At 43.4% G+C, this 19,057-nt stretch overlaps 1 protein-coding gene across 1 annotated transcript; it reads left to right on the top strand.

Moving 5' to 3' along the window:
• The first annotated feature begins 1,232 nt into the window (after nucleotides 1-1,232).
• efemp1 (EGF containing fibulin extracellular matrix protein 1) lies at nucleotides 1,233-18,272 on the top strand. Its single transcript, XM_047029476.1, has 11 exons — nucleotides 1,233-1,419; nucleotides 1,869-1,985; nucleotides 2,203-2,248; nucleotides 2,503-2,781; nucleotides 12,981-13,103; nucleotides 13,331-13,450; nucleotides 14,364-14,483; nucleotides 14,590-14,709; nucleotides 16,020-16,146; nucleotides 16,268-16,460; nucleotides 16,542-18,272. The coding sequence occupies exons 2-11, from the start codon at nucleotides 1,905-1,907 to the stop codon at nucleotides 16,701-16,703; spliced, it is 1,371 nt and encodes a 456-aa protein (XP_046885432.1). The 5' UTR covers nucleotides 1,233-1,419; nucleotides 1,869-1,904; the 3' UTR covers nucleotides 16,704-18,272.
• Nucleotides 18,273-19,057: the final 785 nt, after the last annotated feature.

The following is a 19,057-nucleotide window of genomic DNA, read 5'->3' on the forward strand; positions in this document are numbered from 1 at the left end:
AACTGTAGAATACACAAAATTATGGACGTCAATGTGGCATCACCAACTGTATCACCTTTCGCCTGCAGTAAAGCTTTTTGTCTCCTCCGTTCTTGCGTCAATCTTGTATAAATTTACCAATGAATCTCCATGGAGTACGTCAGAGCACCTTTGATTCATCAAGACCATTTGTGGCTTCATTGTGATATCTGCTCGACAGCTTGCCAATGAAAATAATCTTCCTATCTCAAAAGCAAATCACAACAAACCATTTACCTGTTTTTGTTCAGTTAATCCATTTAGTATTCTGGTTTTATAACTTGTTTCGTTATGTTGTGTGTGCAACATTAAACCTACTTGGTTTTATCTGATGTTGTTGTACTTCCTCTATTAACACAGATTGCTGTTGTGTCAAGTCATTATCTCCTACACTATACATTTGGATATTGCTTTGGATAAAAGAGTAATATATATCAATGTAATGCAAGTGTCTTGTCTTATCTTACACATTATTTCATCTTCATTGTAAAAAAACAAGGTACATATTTGTAATGGATCAAGAACACATTTTGCAGTACTTTTACACAAGGACAATGGGTTTGTATTTTTATGCAGACAGGAAAATATACTTCTACAATTGTATGTCATTCAGACCATTCCTGGGGGACGGTTAGATGGGACCAATAACGGTGCATTGGCAAACTGATGCACGCACGCACACACACACACACACAGAAACACACACACACAGATTTTCTCTGTTCACCCATGGGAAATGCAGTAGCACTTGCCAAGTCCGGCAGATGTTTCTGAAGCACAGGCATCTTGTAAACACCAGGAGACGCATTAGAGGCTAATGTACTGGGTGCTGACAGAGGTCTTTAACAGATGATGTGATTCACCACCTGCTCCTCAGAAATAAGGGGAATTACAGAGATCCTCCACACGCCTGTTACGATTTGCAGAACCCACAACTTTATGGAGATTCATGGCCACGTCACGTGGGAGATGTTTCTCTCATAACATTTATTGCAGATACAGGACATCTCTTTGAAGAAATGTATCTCACCATCAGTGTACCAAGTCAACAACCGCTGACTTCAACCATTCTGCTAATTTCATTTGGGAAAATAGATTTCGTCAAACTTTATCTGTAGTGCCACAGTTTGCCTATAGAGGGAGCCACTCTACAGCATCATCCAGACCGCTGCATCCCATCAGTCCTCAGACCAGTGCAAGGATTTCGCTGTGCCCCCAGAGCAACCTGTCCGGGACACCGCCCCCAACATTCCACGAGAACCGCATGTTCGCCAGAAGTGTTGCACACCAACCAGTCTCTCCAAACACATCACACGCTCTGGACCCGGCCGCGCATCCTAAAGTAGCTGCTGTTATATTTGGAAAAGGAGTCTACATCAACAGGTTACACAGATACTGCAGGTAAGACCAGGTATGGTTGCGAGACGACTTATGTCTCCAAGGTTAGGCTGGCAACCGCAGGTGAGGCACCGGAGTGATGCGACAACGATAACGGGATAACGGGTCTTAATCAGGAACCTCTGAAAACATTTCTTTGATCTACTCAAATGTATACATAAAATTCAGCACTAATTATTAAAACGTTAAACCATGAATTATCCATAGACAATGCATGATCATCTTTACGAGCATTACGCGCCAGATCCGTTTGGAAAAAACACGAGAAAAACACTCAGAGGAGTTAGTTGGAGCGGTGCCAACACAAACAACGCGCCATTAGCGGGAGATGTTCGCACTCGCTCAGCAATTCCATCAGTGATGTAATAACGGGTATTAAAACGTGTAGCCTGTCAAGGAAAAATGATCGCTTCTTCTTAATCCATTTTGTTCCCCCGTGGCTACCTCGGTAGGTAACTCTCTTAGTTCAGACTCGTCGTTTCGACGCTATGCTGGGGATCTGCGTGTGTCTCTGTGCCGTCTTCACCCATGTCCTCTCGCAGGACGTGGAGGAGCCAATCACCTACACAGTAAGTTGACCACATCGTGCATGTCTGCACCTTGCTTGATTATCAATGAAACAAATAGGTTTTAACATACTCAATCATATTCAGGAGTATGTAAAAATGTACAGGTATTTCTCATGATGTCACAGAAGAAGAGATGAATCAATTCGATTTTTTTATCACAAAGTAAATGGGTGAAAAATAAATTATTGAATGGTCTTTTATACTCTCTTTTTCCCAGTGCACAGATGGATATGAGTTTGACCCTGTTCGACAGGTGTGCAAGGGTAAGACATATGGAAGTACTGTACAATTTGAAACAGTACTAAGTAGTGATACATCCTACTCTGTTTATGAAAGGCAGTTATGTCTGAAGTTAGTGTGTACATTTGGAGCCTGGAAATAATATTTATCTCCTTCTCTCTCTTTCTATCTCCCTCTTTCTATCTCCCTATCTTTCTATTTCTGTCTCTCTCCCTTTCTTTCACCCTATCTATCTATTTCTCTCTATATATATCTCCGTCCCTTGCCCTCTCTCAAGATATTGACGAGTGTGCACTGGTAAATGATGCCTGTAAAGGAGGAATGAAGTGCATCAATCACTTCGGCGGTTACCTCTGCCTACCCCAGAATGCTCAAATCTTTGTCAGCAACGATGACCAGTTCCGCGCTGCAGAACCCATCCCACCAGTCCCTCAAGTCCCGCCCACAAGACTCCAGCCCCCCCGGGTCCTGCCTGGCCGCGGTGGGGTCGGCACAGGTTCTCGAACCGTGCGCTGTGCTCCCGGCTTCACACCGGACGACCAGAACTTCTGCAGAGGTATCCCCCCCCACCTCTATATCTGACCCTCCTATTCCTTGTGAACTGCTTATTAACTGGGACATAGAAAATTTGGGAAAGCATCCCATGATAACGTATAACATAAGTTCTAACTACTAGATGGGTGTTTAAGCAGTTGAAGCATGCTCACTTTAAATGTGAACCATTCAAAGTCTGTCTACCTCTTGAACAGGGAACAGCAGTTAAACCATGCGTGCTGTAGCTGCTGTGAGTGTTGAACGCCACTCAGTTTTTCTCTCTGTGATGTCAGGTTTCCTGAGCTCTCAGGTTGCTCGCAGTGTGATGTTTTTGGCCGGTGTTCAACTTCCTCTCAAAACATGAACATTACTCCTGTTGCGGGTGTCCAACAGTGCTGCTGCAGTAGCAAACAGCAGAGCGAGTAACAGTAAGCGAGAGGGGAAAAGAGAGAGAGAACAGAAACAGGAGAGAATAGAAAGGAATGTAATAGGTTAAGAGCATCTCGCGCCAATTAGCATTCGGCATTAGGCCTGGTGGTGAAAAATACTGCATCATCAGGGTGAGGGGTTTGGTGACGGAAATATGCCTATTTGGTCACCTGCGGAAAATATATATGGTGCATTACTGCATGAGTTGAATGAAACTCCAGTATAGCAGTATACCAACATCAACATTTTAGGCTTTGTCATGGTGCATCATAGGTTTATGGTTGTCAAATGAAATCCTACCCAATCCCAGTTCCCACCTTTGTGTTCATCAGTTGAACATGCAGAAATAGTATGAGAGAGCTGTGAAATTATTGGTAACATATGGTATAGTTAAAACAAGTATTTTGGGTAGATGACAGTGGTAAAGCGCTTGACTACAGATCAATGGATGCAGGTTCAACGTATGTTGCTTTGGAGGAATTTCCTGCTAAATGAATACATTATTGTTGTACTACCTTTTACCTGATTCAGTAGTGCTTAATGTTTTTGTTATAGTTTGTAGCATTAATGATGTTATCGCTAACATTACTAACATAGTACAGAAAACACCATTAGCTGTACAAAGCTGGCAGACCGTTACTTAATGTAACTTAATGTGGTCACATCTAGACTTAAAAAAAACAAATAGTATTTTTAACAGACCCAGACTTGCTTTTAGAAGGCTGTGCCAATACAATGATTCAGCATTTTTTGTCTTCAAATTTGAATTGTTCCAATTCCAAACATTAAATGCTGACTTCTATACTTCAACATTTCCTTTGGAGCAATAGGGACATGCACAGACATTTGGTGGGGGATATTTCTCTAACCCCCCCCCTCCACCACGGTCACTTTCTTTCTCATACAAGCTCAAAAAAAGCACAGGGCATTTATCATTAGGTGTGTTTGACTTCATGCAGCGACGGCGGCGCAGAGAGACGGCTGCAGCCGGCTGCCTTGAAGCTGAGAATGTCATTGGCTGCTTCAAGTCAGCTGGGCTGCAGGCGGCTGCAGGCAGCTGCAGGCGACGCCGGCGCTGCATGAAGTCGAACACACCTATTATCTCCATTACTGCAAAAAGTCACATGAAAGTGGAAGGGTTTTCCCACTCCAGAGGGGCAGATCAGCCAATCAGGGCAAACGGGCTGTTGCCCGGGCAACAATAGCCCATACCTGTGCACATCTCTGCTGTTGAGACATTTTGGCCTAGCAACTGCACCCTTTTGTACTCTGCAGTTCTGTCCCGATAAAGGGCAGCGCAACAATAAAAATTGTATTGCTTCTCAGTATTGCTTCCTTCCTCACTTGGCCACTGGGGAGATCAAACTACGGTCCTCTGACCCACTGATCCTCAACAACCACCTTTCATAGACATCTGTCATGCCTACGTACTCATCGCAGCCTGCAAGGAGGCTGCGCTCTGCTTCCCCTGAGTTTTGAGTTAATTGATTTCACTTGTTGCTTGTTTGACCCCTTTTAGTTTGCTATTTAAACCCCAGTGTTTCCTAGTTTCTTTGCAAAGTCTTACTCTTTTCTTAAACAGTCAGTCTGAACTTGTTACATTCCGTTTTGCACATTTCTGTGATCAACCATTTGCCTGTCTTCTGACCACGTTTTTGGATAGCCTCTATTGCCCCTATTGTGCCTCTGTATCGACTACTGCCTGTTCCTGGACTACCCTGGTCATAATAAACCCTCTGCACTTGGATCCTGAGTCTGGTCAGTTTACAACATCGCACTAAGTGTTTTAAGATAGCAATTCGATCGCCGGTATTTATACTGAGAAGTGAGTTTGAGCAATCCACCTCGTTTGCAATAACATCATATCTAAGTGCAACTTTGTAGGTGCAGTCTGTTTAAGAGACAGTGTGATAACAGTTTCCAATGAGGGATAGCATCCCACCTTTACCACCGTCTATGACGTAGCTAGCCAGCACTGAACTCCAAGAGGTATGCCACTGTACATTGCCTGCTCAAAAGTAATACAAACCTTTTCCTGATTTCCAAGATTCAACAAAGCCTTTGCTAGGAATAGTCTTGTTGGCCAATTTATTTTAACATGAAAGTACTATAACAGCCCAGCATACCTAAATCACAGATGAAAATTTTATTAATGCTATCTCCTCCTGAATTAGAGTCACCATTTACTCTTGCCTCCAATGTTGCTAGATGCATCTGCAAGATGTTGGACTGGATTCCATTGTGAACTGTAAAGATTACTGATGTCTAAGTCCTTGGAAGAGATTTGTACTAGGACAACATCATTACAGATCATTACCTTCACATTGTTCAGTGAACAGTTCTCTTACCAGAGACTTACATTGTGAATGGAAAAGTAAATCCCATTTGTGTTATGATGAGCCTTTTGTAAACGGCAACAGGCACACAGAGGTTGACGTAAGTATGCAGGTCCCACTGAGGCCTAAGCTACACTGAAGGATCTTTTCATCCGGTTTTTAGCACTCCATGGGAGGTAAAGCTTTCTGCACTGATGCTGACACCTACAGTAGAACTTGGGCAGGTACCAACACACCTGATCTATGTTCAGTCGCAAAGTTTGGCCGGCTTTAGCTTCAAGAAGAAGTTACTAGAAGGCATTATTTCAAGTCAGACTTAATTTCTAGGGAACAATGTAGGGATATAAATTATGTTTAGCTGCCTCATTGTGCTTGTTTGGGAGTTGGCAGGAAGGTGAACATAAAGTTGCAGCATGAAGTCAGCTGTTTCTGTATTAGCAGGTGCATGTTGCAACTTATGTTCCTTAGTGTGGTTCAATCCAGTTGATGTATGCGAGGCTTAGAAATGCACATGTGGGAAGTATACACAGTTTTGTAACTTTATTTTCTGTCCCCCAGATTTCAACACAAACCAGAACTCATCGCAGTAAATTTCTTCACACACTGTACCTGAGCTAACCCCAACCCTCTAGGGGTGTGAAAAATGAATTCCCTTTTATTTGTGTGTGTGTCCTTATGTACTTCTTGCATGTCTCAGGGAAGTCATTCATAAAGTGAGTTGGAGCTGTCGAGTCTGTCCTTTACTTGAATAGTGCTAGACCAGGGGCGAATAAGTCCTTCTGGAGAACATTTGTCCTGCAGACACTAACACTGGCTATGCTTGTGGGCTCCTCCTTGGCACAACTTGCTATTGGGCTTAGGGAACACTAGGGAGAGGTTATGTGAAGTGTCTCCTGTGAATAGCTCGTGAACCAGTATGCTCACGGGATATCAGAAGTTGATAAATATCTATTTCTTTCTAACCAACTGACACTCAGTCACTTTACACTTTCAGAATGTGTTCATCTGGCCAAATAACGGTCAATCTCAGCAGTAACAGCTAGCTTGTTTGTCAATCTTGATTCTTGAAATCAATATGTTGCATCTGAGTTTTAACCTACATCTTGTTTTATAACATAAAAAGTACTTTTGTTTTGGACAACGTCAATGGTTTGCTCTTCGCTGTAAATCAAAAGTCCTCAAAGACCCTGGATAATGGAAACAGAACTGTACTGGTGCTACTGGCCCCCAAACAGTATGAAGTGACTTTGTTGTTCAGTGGATAAGTGCTGTGAGAAAAGATTTTAGAGCTTGTACTAACATGTCTGCAGTTTGAAATACTTTGGCATTAAAGTGAAGCTATGGCAAGAGTCCGGAAAAAATCCAGAACAAACTGAAATAAATAAACCCGGACAGTACCACTAGGTGTTGCTACAATAGTAGCACAAGCAATGGGCATGCATGGGCAGGACATCCACCAAGCCTCATGCACCTCACTTGATTAAATGAGGCGGTTGTCTTCCTTGAAGAGGGAATTGTCTGTTTTCTGCTGTGGCTGCTTAGTGGTCTCACATGCTTAGTCTGCTAATGCTGGGGTCTCCTTTCCTCTCCATGTGTCTTCAGTTGAGAAGAAACCTCAGTGTATCAAATAGTGCATACATCATGCTTACTCAGCACTTACTCACCGCTCTGCAGAGGAAATCGCGAGTGTGGAGTCAGGAGGGCAGAGGGGAGGATAAAGACCTGACAAACAGTTATAGATAATTGGAACAGTTGAGGAACATCATCCAGCTGTGGATTCCTCATGGACACACAAATCCCATACAGCGGTTTGTTGCTCATGACCTTACATATGTGGAGAATGATTATCAAGGGTCCCTGAATATTTGTTGTGCTGTAGCACTGGTGCTTTTTGCTTCCACATTGTGTGTTTGTTGTGATTTCAACCATGTGAGACATACCTTAATCAGTTTTCTTTGTTCATTCTCAGTTTAAATGTACTTGTCGTTTGTCTTCTGTACGAAGTCTAACACAGTGTTGTTGTAGTGACACAATGTATCGCCTTACTCAAGAGCTGTATTGACTAACGTTACTGTATGTATGACAGCTTAATGATGTGCTTTCCCTTTCCATGACTGACCCCACCCCCACCCTCAAAACACACACACACACACCAACTGGTACTGTAATATACCACACCACTAAAGATGTCTACAAATGGCTTGTTGTACCCTTGTGTATGTATATTAGGTCACTCTCTATTTCACAAGCAGTGAGGTCACTTTCCACTTTCAACAAGAGTCATTTATTAAAGAAATCTAATCAATCATTAAAACTGATGATGGATAGAGGTGATATTTTATGATTTGAAATTACAGTCAGCAACCACTTACACTTCAGAACTACTATACTAAGTTACAGAGTGGTAGCTTGGGAGGTTGGCCAAGCAGTGATTTAAATTACTTTTAGTGTTCTAAATGTGGGTATTGTTGTTGTAAGAAAATACTCAGCTATTGAGTTCAAGTTGGGGAAGTTAAGCTTTTATAAATGGTCAATATACAGCATGTATTTATACATTTGGAAAACGCTGCATATATATTAATAGGCTGACAGTATATCCAAGCAATGGTGTAAACACAAAACTAAGTATCCAGTTTCATGTTGAAAAACAATGTATTGTATGAGTTGATATTAACTAACCTCCAGTATTGATTTCCAGACACTTCCAATTAAACTTTAATTTGTATCTCTCATTTGAGAATGTTTATACCATTGATAAAATAACCTGTTTCAGATTTAGATTATTCAGGCAAAAATAGATATTTGCTTGAATAATTTTTCTTTTTTCTTTTAGTTAAAAATTGCAGTCAATACGGAGTGCAGCATGACAGTACATGTCATGTTGATTTGTCAGGCGTCTTAGAGGCTAAAGTCTTCTCCGGTTTGTTTGGATACAGTTCACATGCTGATGCTCGGAACACATCTAAAATATGTCATTTAAAGACCCCTAAGCTTGTGGTGATGGCAAACGTCTATAGTTTTCCGTGCAGGTCTTTGTGTGAGCAATTACATTTTTCCATGAAGATGCAATTCACTTGAGAGGAATATTTCTGGAATGTTTGACATGCTTGTTTTTTCCGTTGGCTTCTTCGTCTTGTGATGGGAGGACTTACTCCCTCGACAGATGAGAATTACATCGATCTGTAAGCAGCAGGAATGTAGAGAGGGAACCACTTCCAGACAAACTGCTGTTCACAAGGCTTCCTCTTTGATCTTTACTATTACGAGGTAGATTCGGTGTTTAAAGAGATTAACTTCCTGTGGTGGTTCACCACAGAGCTACCAACTTGTGCATAGCGTGCACATACCAAAAATGGAGGATTGGATTTCGCCCATAAGACGTGTTTATAACTTTGCAGGAAATTCCTTCAGATAAGATGATATCAGTGTTTGTTTCGCCAAAACATAGCAGATACGGAGAACATCACTGATATGAACATTGTTTTTATAGAGAAAAAAACTACAGAGGTACAGTATGTGTTCCTAATGTACAGTAGATGGACAGATTTTTTAAACATGAAACAAATGTTTTGGGCTGTATACTAAAGCCTCTGGCAAGTTTGACTAGTAGACCAACATAAGCAGCTGATGTTTAGATATTGGCCGGGTTTCCCAGATTCGTTAAGAAGCTGTTAACGCTAAGATCTTCTTAGGAACGTTTTAAGAGCGCTGTAGAACGCTCTTAGAGCGTTCCTGAGAAGATTTCAGTGTTAAGAGCTTCTTAACGAATCTGGGAAAGCCGGCCATTGTCTTTTTTACATTATCAATTTCCAGTACTCCAGAGCACTGTTAGACACATGAACAATAACTCACCTGGCTTCACGTTTAACCTACTGAATCCTCAAACAGCAACTGCTATTGTAGGACTTCAGTATGAATGTAAAAAAAGAAAAAGATTATTCGTTTATTTTTCTCTGTGGAACCTCTTATGGTAGTTGATGCTAATCCAAGATAAATTTACCTTCATTAACTGTATGACCTGTATTAGTTTATGAAATGACCCTGTGTGCAGCCCCATTCAACCGTCCTGCTAGTAGCCACCCATTGGCTTCTGCAGTATTTCTGTACAGTGTGCTGTTATTGCATGTGGTTTGGCTTGTTCCCATACCCAGTGGAGCAAAATCATATTTCAAGTCTTCCACCGCCCCCCCCCCCCCCTTCACACACACGCACACACACACTTCAGTGCTGGTGTGGAGGAACGAGAGGGGAAACAGCTAAGTTGTGCCTCCTGTGTGTAAGTGTTTAATGTTGCTGTTATTAGTCACTCAGAGGTCGGGGGCTGTCCAAGGGCCAGCTGTGTCCTCCTCTGATCTGCTCACGCGTGTTGATCTTTCCGCTTACATCATGGGACGCTGCTGTAAATCTCAGGTCCATTAATCTGGACAAGACTCTGTACCTCTATGGGTCTATCCATCCATCCATCGACGCTTCTCTTCGAAGAATACGATTATCAAACCCTCATACACTGAAACACGCTGGATTGGTCAAACAATCTTTTCTATGCAAATGTTGACAGTCAAAACAGTCAAATCTGTTCAAACCGACATGAAACATATTACAAGTGTGTGCCTCTGAAGTAATTCAAGTTACAGCTTCAAGACTGAATATGGACAGTGTAGTCACCTCCTACTTGTAAATGCCTAAATGGCACTTTTGCTTCTCTGGATGTATTGCTCCGCGTTTTTTAACTGTACTGTATTATCCTTCATGCGTCCTACTTGTTCTGAAGACACTGATAATTGTGTCACTTTATAGCACATTTGAAAATCTATAAATGAAACAACTTGGAGTATTTGGGAGGAGAGGCTGTGCTAAAGTGTTTCAGATTCAATAACCCCCCCACCCCCACCATACCCCCCTCAGGGTCTGATGTGTATGACAGCCTCATAAAGTTGATGTTGTGAAATTTTATGGGTCATTAACTTCAAACAGTTTGCCCCATGCCTTCCCAGAAGTTTGAATGATCCAATAATCAGAACCAAAGCAAAGCTAACAGAAAGATGACTCAAGCTGTTCTTTGGACTGCCTCCTTCTTTCCATTGCGGTGGTTTAGTGAAAACAAGACCAAATACGCTGGAGGGATAATTACAACAAGCCCTATCATGTCAGAATAAATCTGGAGTAGAAAACACATTGTTCTGAAAAATGGCCAAACAATTTTGGTCTCTGTTTTGGACAGATATGCGTAGGCGCACACACATGAGCCAAAATGCACATACACGCACACACACACACACTGCTGTTACCACATGCAGTGTAGTTACAGGGTTCACGCCACTCCACACACACATACTCTCACACGTTTTGATTGGTCACCAGCGTCCGCAACCCCAACTCCCACAAGTCGTTTAGAGTAAATCTCCCTTAAAATCTAGTAGTTTAAGTCTGACATCAAATACACACTGTGCCTTTTAAATCAACCTTGAGATGATGAAAAGCTACTTGGCCTCCGAAAAAGAGCCTCCACCTTTTCCCTCCCCCTCCCCCCATCTACCACTCCTCTATACACCCCTTCTTTTCATCTCCCCATAGAACAGGGTGGGAGCAAGGTTAGAGATTAGGAAACGGAAGTGGTTGTACATATCAGTGCAGCCACACAGACACACGCGCGCGCACACATTAAGATGATGACCACCAAGAGAGCTTTTTATGAAGCTGTAACCTGTGGTCCTGACAACAAAAAAGTCACAGCTCAGAGAAAAGAGAACCTGTTTAACACATCTCTCGTTAAAATAGGTTTTGTAATAAAAACACATGTTTCAAAGATGTCAAGTGACTATGTGGTCATCAGTGGGGGTTTTATTAAAGGGGAAAGCACACTTTGATATACTCTACCCTGAGATTTACAGACAAATAGTTTTTTCCCCCTAAGCTGCTTTGGTGGATATTTTATGGGTATAAGGTTTATAAGTTATAGAGAGAAGGTAGCAATTGCCACCAGATATTCCTGTGAATGAAATATTGGGTTTCTTTAAACACATGTGCTTTTTATTGGAGCTGAGCTGACAAGAAATAAAATGGGTGTGTCTGTGACTTTTTCCATACTCTGAATTTCTTGAGCGGACAAATTGTATGCCCTGCTCCAACACTCCAACGTGAACTAAGAACCGGAGCTACCAGTGTGCAGGTAGTTTACAGTAATTAACTAATGAGTATCTATCACAGCATGACATCAGCATCTCCCAGCTCTCCCAGTGTGGCACCTTTTGGTGCATGTTTGTGTCAAAGCAGCTGACACACTGTTAAGTTGTTACCAACTGGCTGTCAGAGATATGTGCATTATGAGGAAGGCTCAGACCACCCGGTAGGACTGCTGATGGGCCCAGGGGGGTATGAGCATACAAGGGGGGAGGGGGTGTTCGTGTGTGTGTGTGTGTGTGTGTGTGAGAAAGAGAGAGAGAGAGAGGTGCAGGAGGGTTTGATCATGTGTTACAGTGTAATGCCTTCTTAAGAGAACATGCTATCAAGCCATGAATTAAAGAGAGATTGATCGATCAAACGAGAGGATGTATTACACAGTATTTATGTGTCGTACGAATTCAGACTAAAAAATATGCTGAATGTGGAGCTTGGGGTCAGCTACAGTATTCACAACCTTAGTTACACACACTTGCCCAATTTCTTTTTGCCTAATTGCCTAAACACACTAATTGCCACAATGATCATAGAGAAAGAGAGAGAGAGAGTGTGAAAATAGAGTGTGAGGCTATGTATACGTGTGTGTTTGGGACAGAGTAAGTGAGGGTGAAATGTGAGTGTTACAGTGAAATTGTGTGAGGACTACAAAAGTTCTGCTCTTGGGTTGGGGAATGACTCATCACTTCACTATGGAGGAGTTCTAAAGAAGCTCCGCAGTAACTTCAAACACCTGCTTATTGATGCTCTCAGGGGAGGACAGAAGGAGAGAGAGAGAGAGAGAGAGAGAGAGAGAGAGAGAGAGAGAGAGAGAGAGAGAGAGAGAGAGAGAGAGAGAGAGGGAGGGGGAGAGAGAGACAGAGCAATAGACAGAGGTAGGGGAAATGTGGGGAGTGTGTGCATATAGAGGAGCTATTGTGGGTTAAAGCACTTAACAGATCCAATGACCTCTTAAGCTGTATTTTATTGCTAACTTTTTAAAGACACACACAAACACTTGTTGTCCCTTTCACTCACTGCTGTCCCTTTAGCAGTAGATAGGATCAGTCTGAAGTCTCCACCACACCCAACTCTGGATAAGAGCTCTCTCTCTCCCTTTAATCAGCTGCCATATGAATGTGTATGTGTGTGGCTGTATAGGACTCTGTCCATTGCATACATACTGCGTGTCATGCACATGAATCTCTTTGCATTGCAGCCTTCCGTCCTCATTGCTCTATCATTTGTTTGCACTGACACTTGCAGTGTGGTTGTGTGTGTGTGTGTGTGTGTCTTTCAGACATAGATGAGTGTGCTACAGGCGTACACACCTGTGGTCCAGACCAGACTTGCTACAACACCAGGGGCTCCTTCACCTGCCAGTGTCAGCAAGGTTACCAGAGGAGTGAAGACCAGTGTGTGGGTGAGCCAATCCACAATCAGGAATGGGACCAACCTCCATGAATACTTGGCAAGGTTGTGCTGTTTTGTTTGTGCCTTCCTTTGTTTTTTGTTTGTTTGTATTTTTACGATGTGTGTGTGTGTGGATGTGTGTGTGCGTGCATGAATACCTTGTTTGTGTACATGTGCATGTGTGTTTCCGGTGCGTCCTGTACGTGTGTGTATGTGTGTATGTTTTGTCACCCACAGACAGAGACGAGTGTGTTCTTTCCCATTCCTGCATGCATGGGTGTGTCAACACTGATGGGTCCTACTACTGTGAATGCAACCAAGGTTACCGGCTGGCCAGTAACAACCATAGCTGTGTGGGTAAGTCACGTTCAAGACCTCTGTGTGTTTGCATCCAGTCAGATATTTGTGTGTGTGCATGCGTGTGTGGATCAAATACAATCCCAATCACATCGGGGGTCACAAAAGACTATAGAAGCCATACTTTAGATGACCTCTGACCTCTCTATGCAGAGGCCTACGTGTACTGGTCAATTCAGTTTGTTTTCGTGTTGGGGACATCCGCACGTTGCTTGCCTCATGGTTTGAATAGGTTGCTAAAACCGTAGCACCTGGGGGTGGCTTGAGGAGGGAGGCAGAGAGGGAGGGGGGGGGGGGGGAGGAGAAGGAGGAAGAAAGGCAGAAAGGAGGGCAGAGGTGCAGGTGCAGGCACATGGACGCAGGCTCCCCAGTGTCCGGCCTCACAATCATTGTCCTCTTATCGCTCCATCACAACAAGGTGCAGGGGGCCACTGCTATTGCAATGATTAAGGAACAAAACAACACGTACCCAGCAAGGTTATGCTTGGCTCTTGCACAATGTGAGATTGGCAAGTGCAACCTGAATCTCCTGTTGACGTCAATGCACAATCCCCCCCCCAACACACACACACACACACACACACACAACTGATTCAATGTGTGATAGGGCAGTGTGTTGGAGGAATGGAATAGGAATGTCTTGAGAACAACTGAATCGGTCAGAAGGTGAATGGGGAACCCTCCTCACGGCTGACTGGCAGACTGACTGGTGGTTTCGGGTTGTGGACACTTACTGGCACACTGACTGGTGGACAGAGGGAGGTCTAGGTTTGTGTAGACTTATAGGCCGGCTGACAGGCAAACTGGTAAGGGTATAGAGGTTCAGGTGTGTACACTGACAGACTCACAGGCAGACTGACGGATGGCTAGAGATCAATGTGTGTGAAGACCAACTGATTTGTTCCTCCTTCAGATTTGAATGAGTGTGAGGTGAACAGCCCTTGCCAGCACCAGTGTTTCAACCTCATGGGCTCCTTCCTCTGCCAGTGTGACCATGGATTTGAGCTTGCAGATGATTCAGTCACCTGCCAAGGTCAGCGCACACCCGCACACAAACACACAATATGACACATATAAACAAAGACATTCATTATTTGTATGTGTGTGTTTATTCTTACACGTGCATGTGACTCCTGAAGACATAGACGAGTGCAGCTTCTCCAGCTACATGTGTCAGTACCAGTGTGTCAACAGTCCAGGGGCCTACACCTGTGAGTGCCCAGAAGGTTACCAGCTCCAGGGAACCAGGCTATGTCAAGGTACCACCTTACTTTCTTCTACCCTCCACCTCCTGTCCTCTTCAGATTTCAGGTGTACTCACTCCTCTGGTGCCGGATGTCGATTTTGTTGAAACTGGGCTCTCTGATTTGCAAGATTGGAAGTCGTGGCGCATCACCAACCCTTTTATTATGTGAGCTAGTCATGAACATGATCTGTGGCTGCAGAAAGGCATTCCAGACATCCAGAAGATATCAAGAAGGTTGATATCTCAGGCACGCCAGTGGTCAGTTGCATGGAAATCAATAGCCAATTAGTTCCTTCTAGTAACTAGGCAAAAGTGGTGTTTTCTTTTGGTTAAGTTGAATATTCCCTTCAGACCATATACAGTACTTACTGTACAAAATATGCGCTGGCTACCTTGAGGTGCCATTTTCATTTGTTTTAAGTTACTTACCTTCACAGTGAAGTAGATTTTTTGGTTTCATGTGACAACATGGAATTGAAACCTAATCACCAAGGGTTAGGGTTAGAAGAATATTGCAGGTGTGACACCCCCTCTGTGCCAAATAGTTTAGTGTATAACCGACTACGTTGACAAGCCAAAAAACTTGAGAGGGCCGCGATGCAAGAACTTTTGAAGTCATATAGGGTATCGGTGGCATAACTCTCTCTTTCCTTTCCTCCAAGTGGCATTTGATCACCCCTTCCCCTCCCTATCTCCGCTCCAGGGAGATATATAGTGGAATAAAGGTGCATTCTCTCAACCAAACTGTCATGGAAAGAATGCAGAGGTTAGGTAACACAAACACAGCAACCCTGTATCGCCTGCTAAGCCACCCCTGTGAATTTATGTACCTCACTTTGGTTCTTAAGTCTTTTTTTCTTTTGACTTTTGAAAGCTCCATCAAAGAGCAAGGCTGTTATTTTTTCCTCTCCCCCTCGGTCAGTCAGGTGCAGTCTTTGGAAGGGAGCGTGGAGCATGAATCCGGGGTGCTCCGTCAGTAAGAGCTCTCTGTGCTGAATCCAGCTTGTTTGACCAGAAATAGCTTGGTGGTTTAATTGGTGGGCCTGGAGTGGGGGCAGAGTGGCTGTAGACTGAGAGAGCCTGGAACTGGGTTGCAGGACCAAGGGGGCTTCCCCTGGTACCGTGTTTGGCCCTCTGTACTCCTGCAGGGTTCCCTGTGTTTTCCTTCATATTTCTGTGGTTATAGGACTCTAACCAACTCCAACTCTCACTCATGCAGAACTTACTGCTACTACAGAAAATCCAATCGAAAGAACATTGCTGCACCTTTTTATGTGTAACCTGCTATGGGACTGTAAGTCTGATTCCCTCTCCCTCCCCCAGACATTAATGAGTGTGAGACGGGGTCACATAACTGCCAAGAAGACGAGACCTGCTGGAACTACTACGGGGGCTTCCGCTGCTATCCCAGAAACCCCTGCCAGGAGCCTTACGTCAGGACATCTGAGAAGTCTGTGTCAATTATTTTTTTTTGTTGGTTTTTAATAGAAAATGTGTCTGGGCTCCTCGTTATTGGTGTTTCTTATGGTTTGCTCTAGGTTCCTTTCATGTTTGTGTGGCTTTCTCTACAGCCGCTGTATCTGCCGATCGCCCACTGAGTGCCAGGGCCTCACACCATCTATCGTCTTCAAATACATGAGTATCCAGTCGGAACGTTCTGTGCCAGCAGACATCTTCCAGATCCAGGCCACCAACATCTATCCCAACACACACAATACCTTCAGGATCAAAGCTGGCAATGAAGCTGGCGAGTTCTTCCTCAGGGTAAGTCAGAACTGAGCTACAATGGAAACCAGAACAAAGATGTCATATTTTTACGTTCCTTAAAACTGCATTGTTTCTCAGCGTTCTACCAATGTAAGCGCCATGCTGGTAATGACCAAGCCTCTGTCGGGCCCCAGAGAGCACGTGGTGGACCTGGAGATGGTCACCCATCACATGGCCATGAACTATCGTTCCAGCTCCCTACTACGACTCACCATCATTGTGGGTCCCTACTCCTTCTGAGAGCAGCCGATCACAACACAGCCCAGCACAGCCAAGCTCAAATCGACAAAGCGCTCCCTGGCCGTGTCCAGCAACACAGTTCACCACAGTTCAGCCCAGCCTTGCTCTGCCCTGCTATGGTCTCAACCACCCCCTGCCCAGCAAGCTCAGCACAGATGTTGTCGTTCTTGTCTTACTTATATGATGAGGGCTTGATGTTACTGCAATACTATAACATTACCTTCACACAAGCCTATTCTACTTAACCTGTCCTTCTATGTGAGACTGACTCTGCTGTCTTGTGATAGTATGTAAGATCAAATCAATATGTTGAAATCAATAATAACAAGAGAAGAAATTCACACTTTCCTTGTCAGTGAGACTTCACCCTTTGCTCTTTAAAGGTGCAATCCTTAACTTCCTAGTCAGTGGCTTTAGCCATTTGTGGAGATGTTGCTAAGGGGTTGTATGAGTATGCAGAGTACAGTTAGCACAGCCAGTACAGTTTGATCGCAGGTCTGGAGCCCGTAACACTTTGGGCAGAAGAGTTTAGTCATGTTCATCTGAGGAAAAAGTCCCGCTTGTTCCTAGAGTTTACACATATAAGAAAGAGAGTGTGAGAAACGGAAAGAGAGAAGAAGGGAATGAGGTGGAGATTATACCCTAGGTCCTGGGTGTGTGTGCGCGCTTGTTTGCGATGCCATGTTCATAACCCATAACCCCATGACTCTGTCTCCATACTTCAGCCCAGCCCTCTAAACGGGTCCCTCCAGACACAGAGCAGCCATAAGGCCCAAACTCAGAACATGTTCAGGAAATGATGGCAGTTCATGCCACATCTTGGCTCTGCACTCCGGTCGTTCGTTTTGGGCAAGCAGTCGACCTGTGCCACCATGAGATGAGACCCCAGAGGTACCGCTCCGCCCTCTCATGTTGATCCCAGTCAATAAGCCGGGCCGCAACCAAGCAGGCTTACGTGAGAAAGATAATTAGGACGCTCCCGTAACTAGCCTCTATAAGAAGCAGGGGATCATTTAAGTGTTGAGACCATGCAGCCACTCAACAGCAGTCTAACACACACACACACACACACTTCATGGCCCCGGCTGCTTTTGGCTCTCAGACGCTCTGTTACACTGTAGATACACGACCAGCACTGATGCAATGGCAACCGGTTTAAACTGGCCACATATGTTTTAGCTTTGATGGGTCTTGTTTTCACAGCAACCTGTCCACATTAGAGGGAATTATCTAGCCATGCAATACTGTATGTTTCAATGATTTCAACCGTGTTCAAACTGCGAGGGTCAACATTAACCATAGTGACTAACACTGCCCTGAATATAGAAATTAACACACACATTACACCAACTGTAACGCACCTTTCTCGTTCATACTGTTGAAAAAAGTTACTTCAGCCTTTATAAATGCCACAGACTTTCATGACTGATGCAGTATTGTTTCACATCCTTTTTTCTATTTAAAATGACATATATATATATATATATATTTTTACACATGTAACCTTGATTGAATGTACCCTGAAGTGCAGATGTTACAATAAGAATAAAGTTGATTGGATAAACACAATATTGTCTGTGTGGTCCTTTTCCCAAAGTGTTAAACTTTGCATGTAGCTACAGTTCTGTGTTATGTAATGAGACAAGTAGTGGTTTGCCAAAATATTGCATCCTTTTCCATATTGAGGATAAAAAAGATCATTTCCTATGGATGTAAAAATAAATCCAGTATCCTGTCATATTCATCTCACTTATTGGCACCAAGAGGGATAAATCCACTCTGACAGTATGTGTGTGTGCTCACAGACCCTTAGAGGCTGGGAATTGGGGGGCCACTGTGGAATAATCTTTCTGTTCTCCACAGGTTTACTGAGAACACTACGGTGCTGTGTAAGAAGAGACATGAGGTGTTCCTGTCCTCAGCTCCACCAGGCTGGTTAGATTTGTTTCAGCTTATTTGTCATGATCCAAACCCAGGGGCTACAACTCTACTCAGAGGATTCATCAATGTTAATCTTTTGTTCCTCAGAAACTGATTTCTGTTAACATTGTTTATAATGAATAGTTTGTGAGGGGACGGGGAAATACATCAATGTAGATACTGTATATTTAATTTTAGAGGCCAACCTTTCCAGTAACCTCAATAAAAATAATGTTTCATACTACTTGTCCTTGAGTCAAAACACTGGATTCTAATAATTTTGAATCCACTATTTAATCAAAAGGAAAAGTTTACAAATTCAATTGCGCACTCCTATCAGTCCTCTACTACTCTATATCTTTACCTTCTCATCTATTTATCGGAGGAGGATGGTTGTTGAATAGTTGTTGTCTGAGAGGTTAAACTGATCTTAG

Source organism: Hypomesus transpacificus, chromosome 11 (genome assembly GCF_021917145.1).
Source record: "Hypomesus transpacificus isolate Combined female chromosome 11, fHypTra1, whole genome shotgun sequence".
Lineage (NCBI taxonomy): Eukaryota > Metazoa > Chordata > Actinopteri > Osmeriformes > Osmeridae > Hypomesus > Hypomesus transpacificus.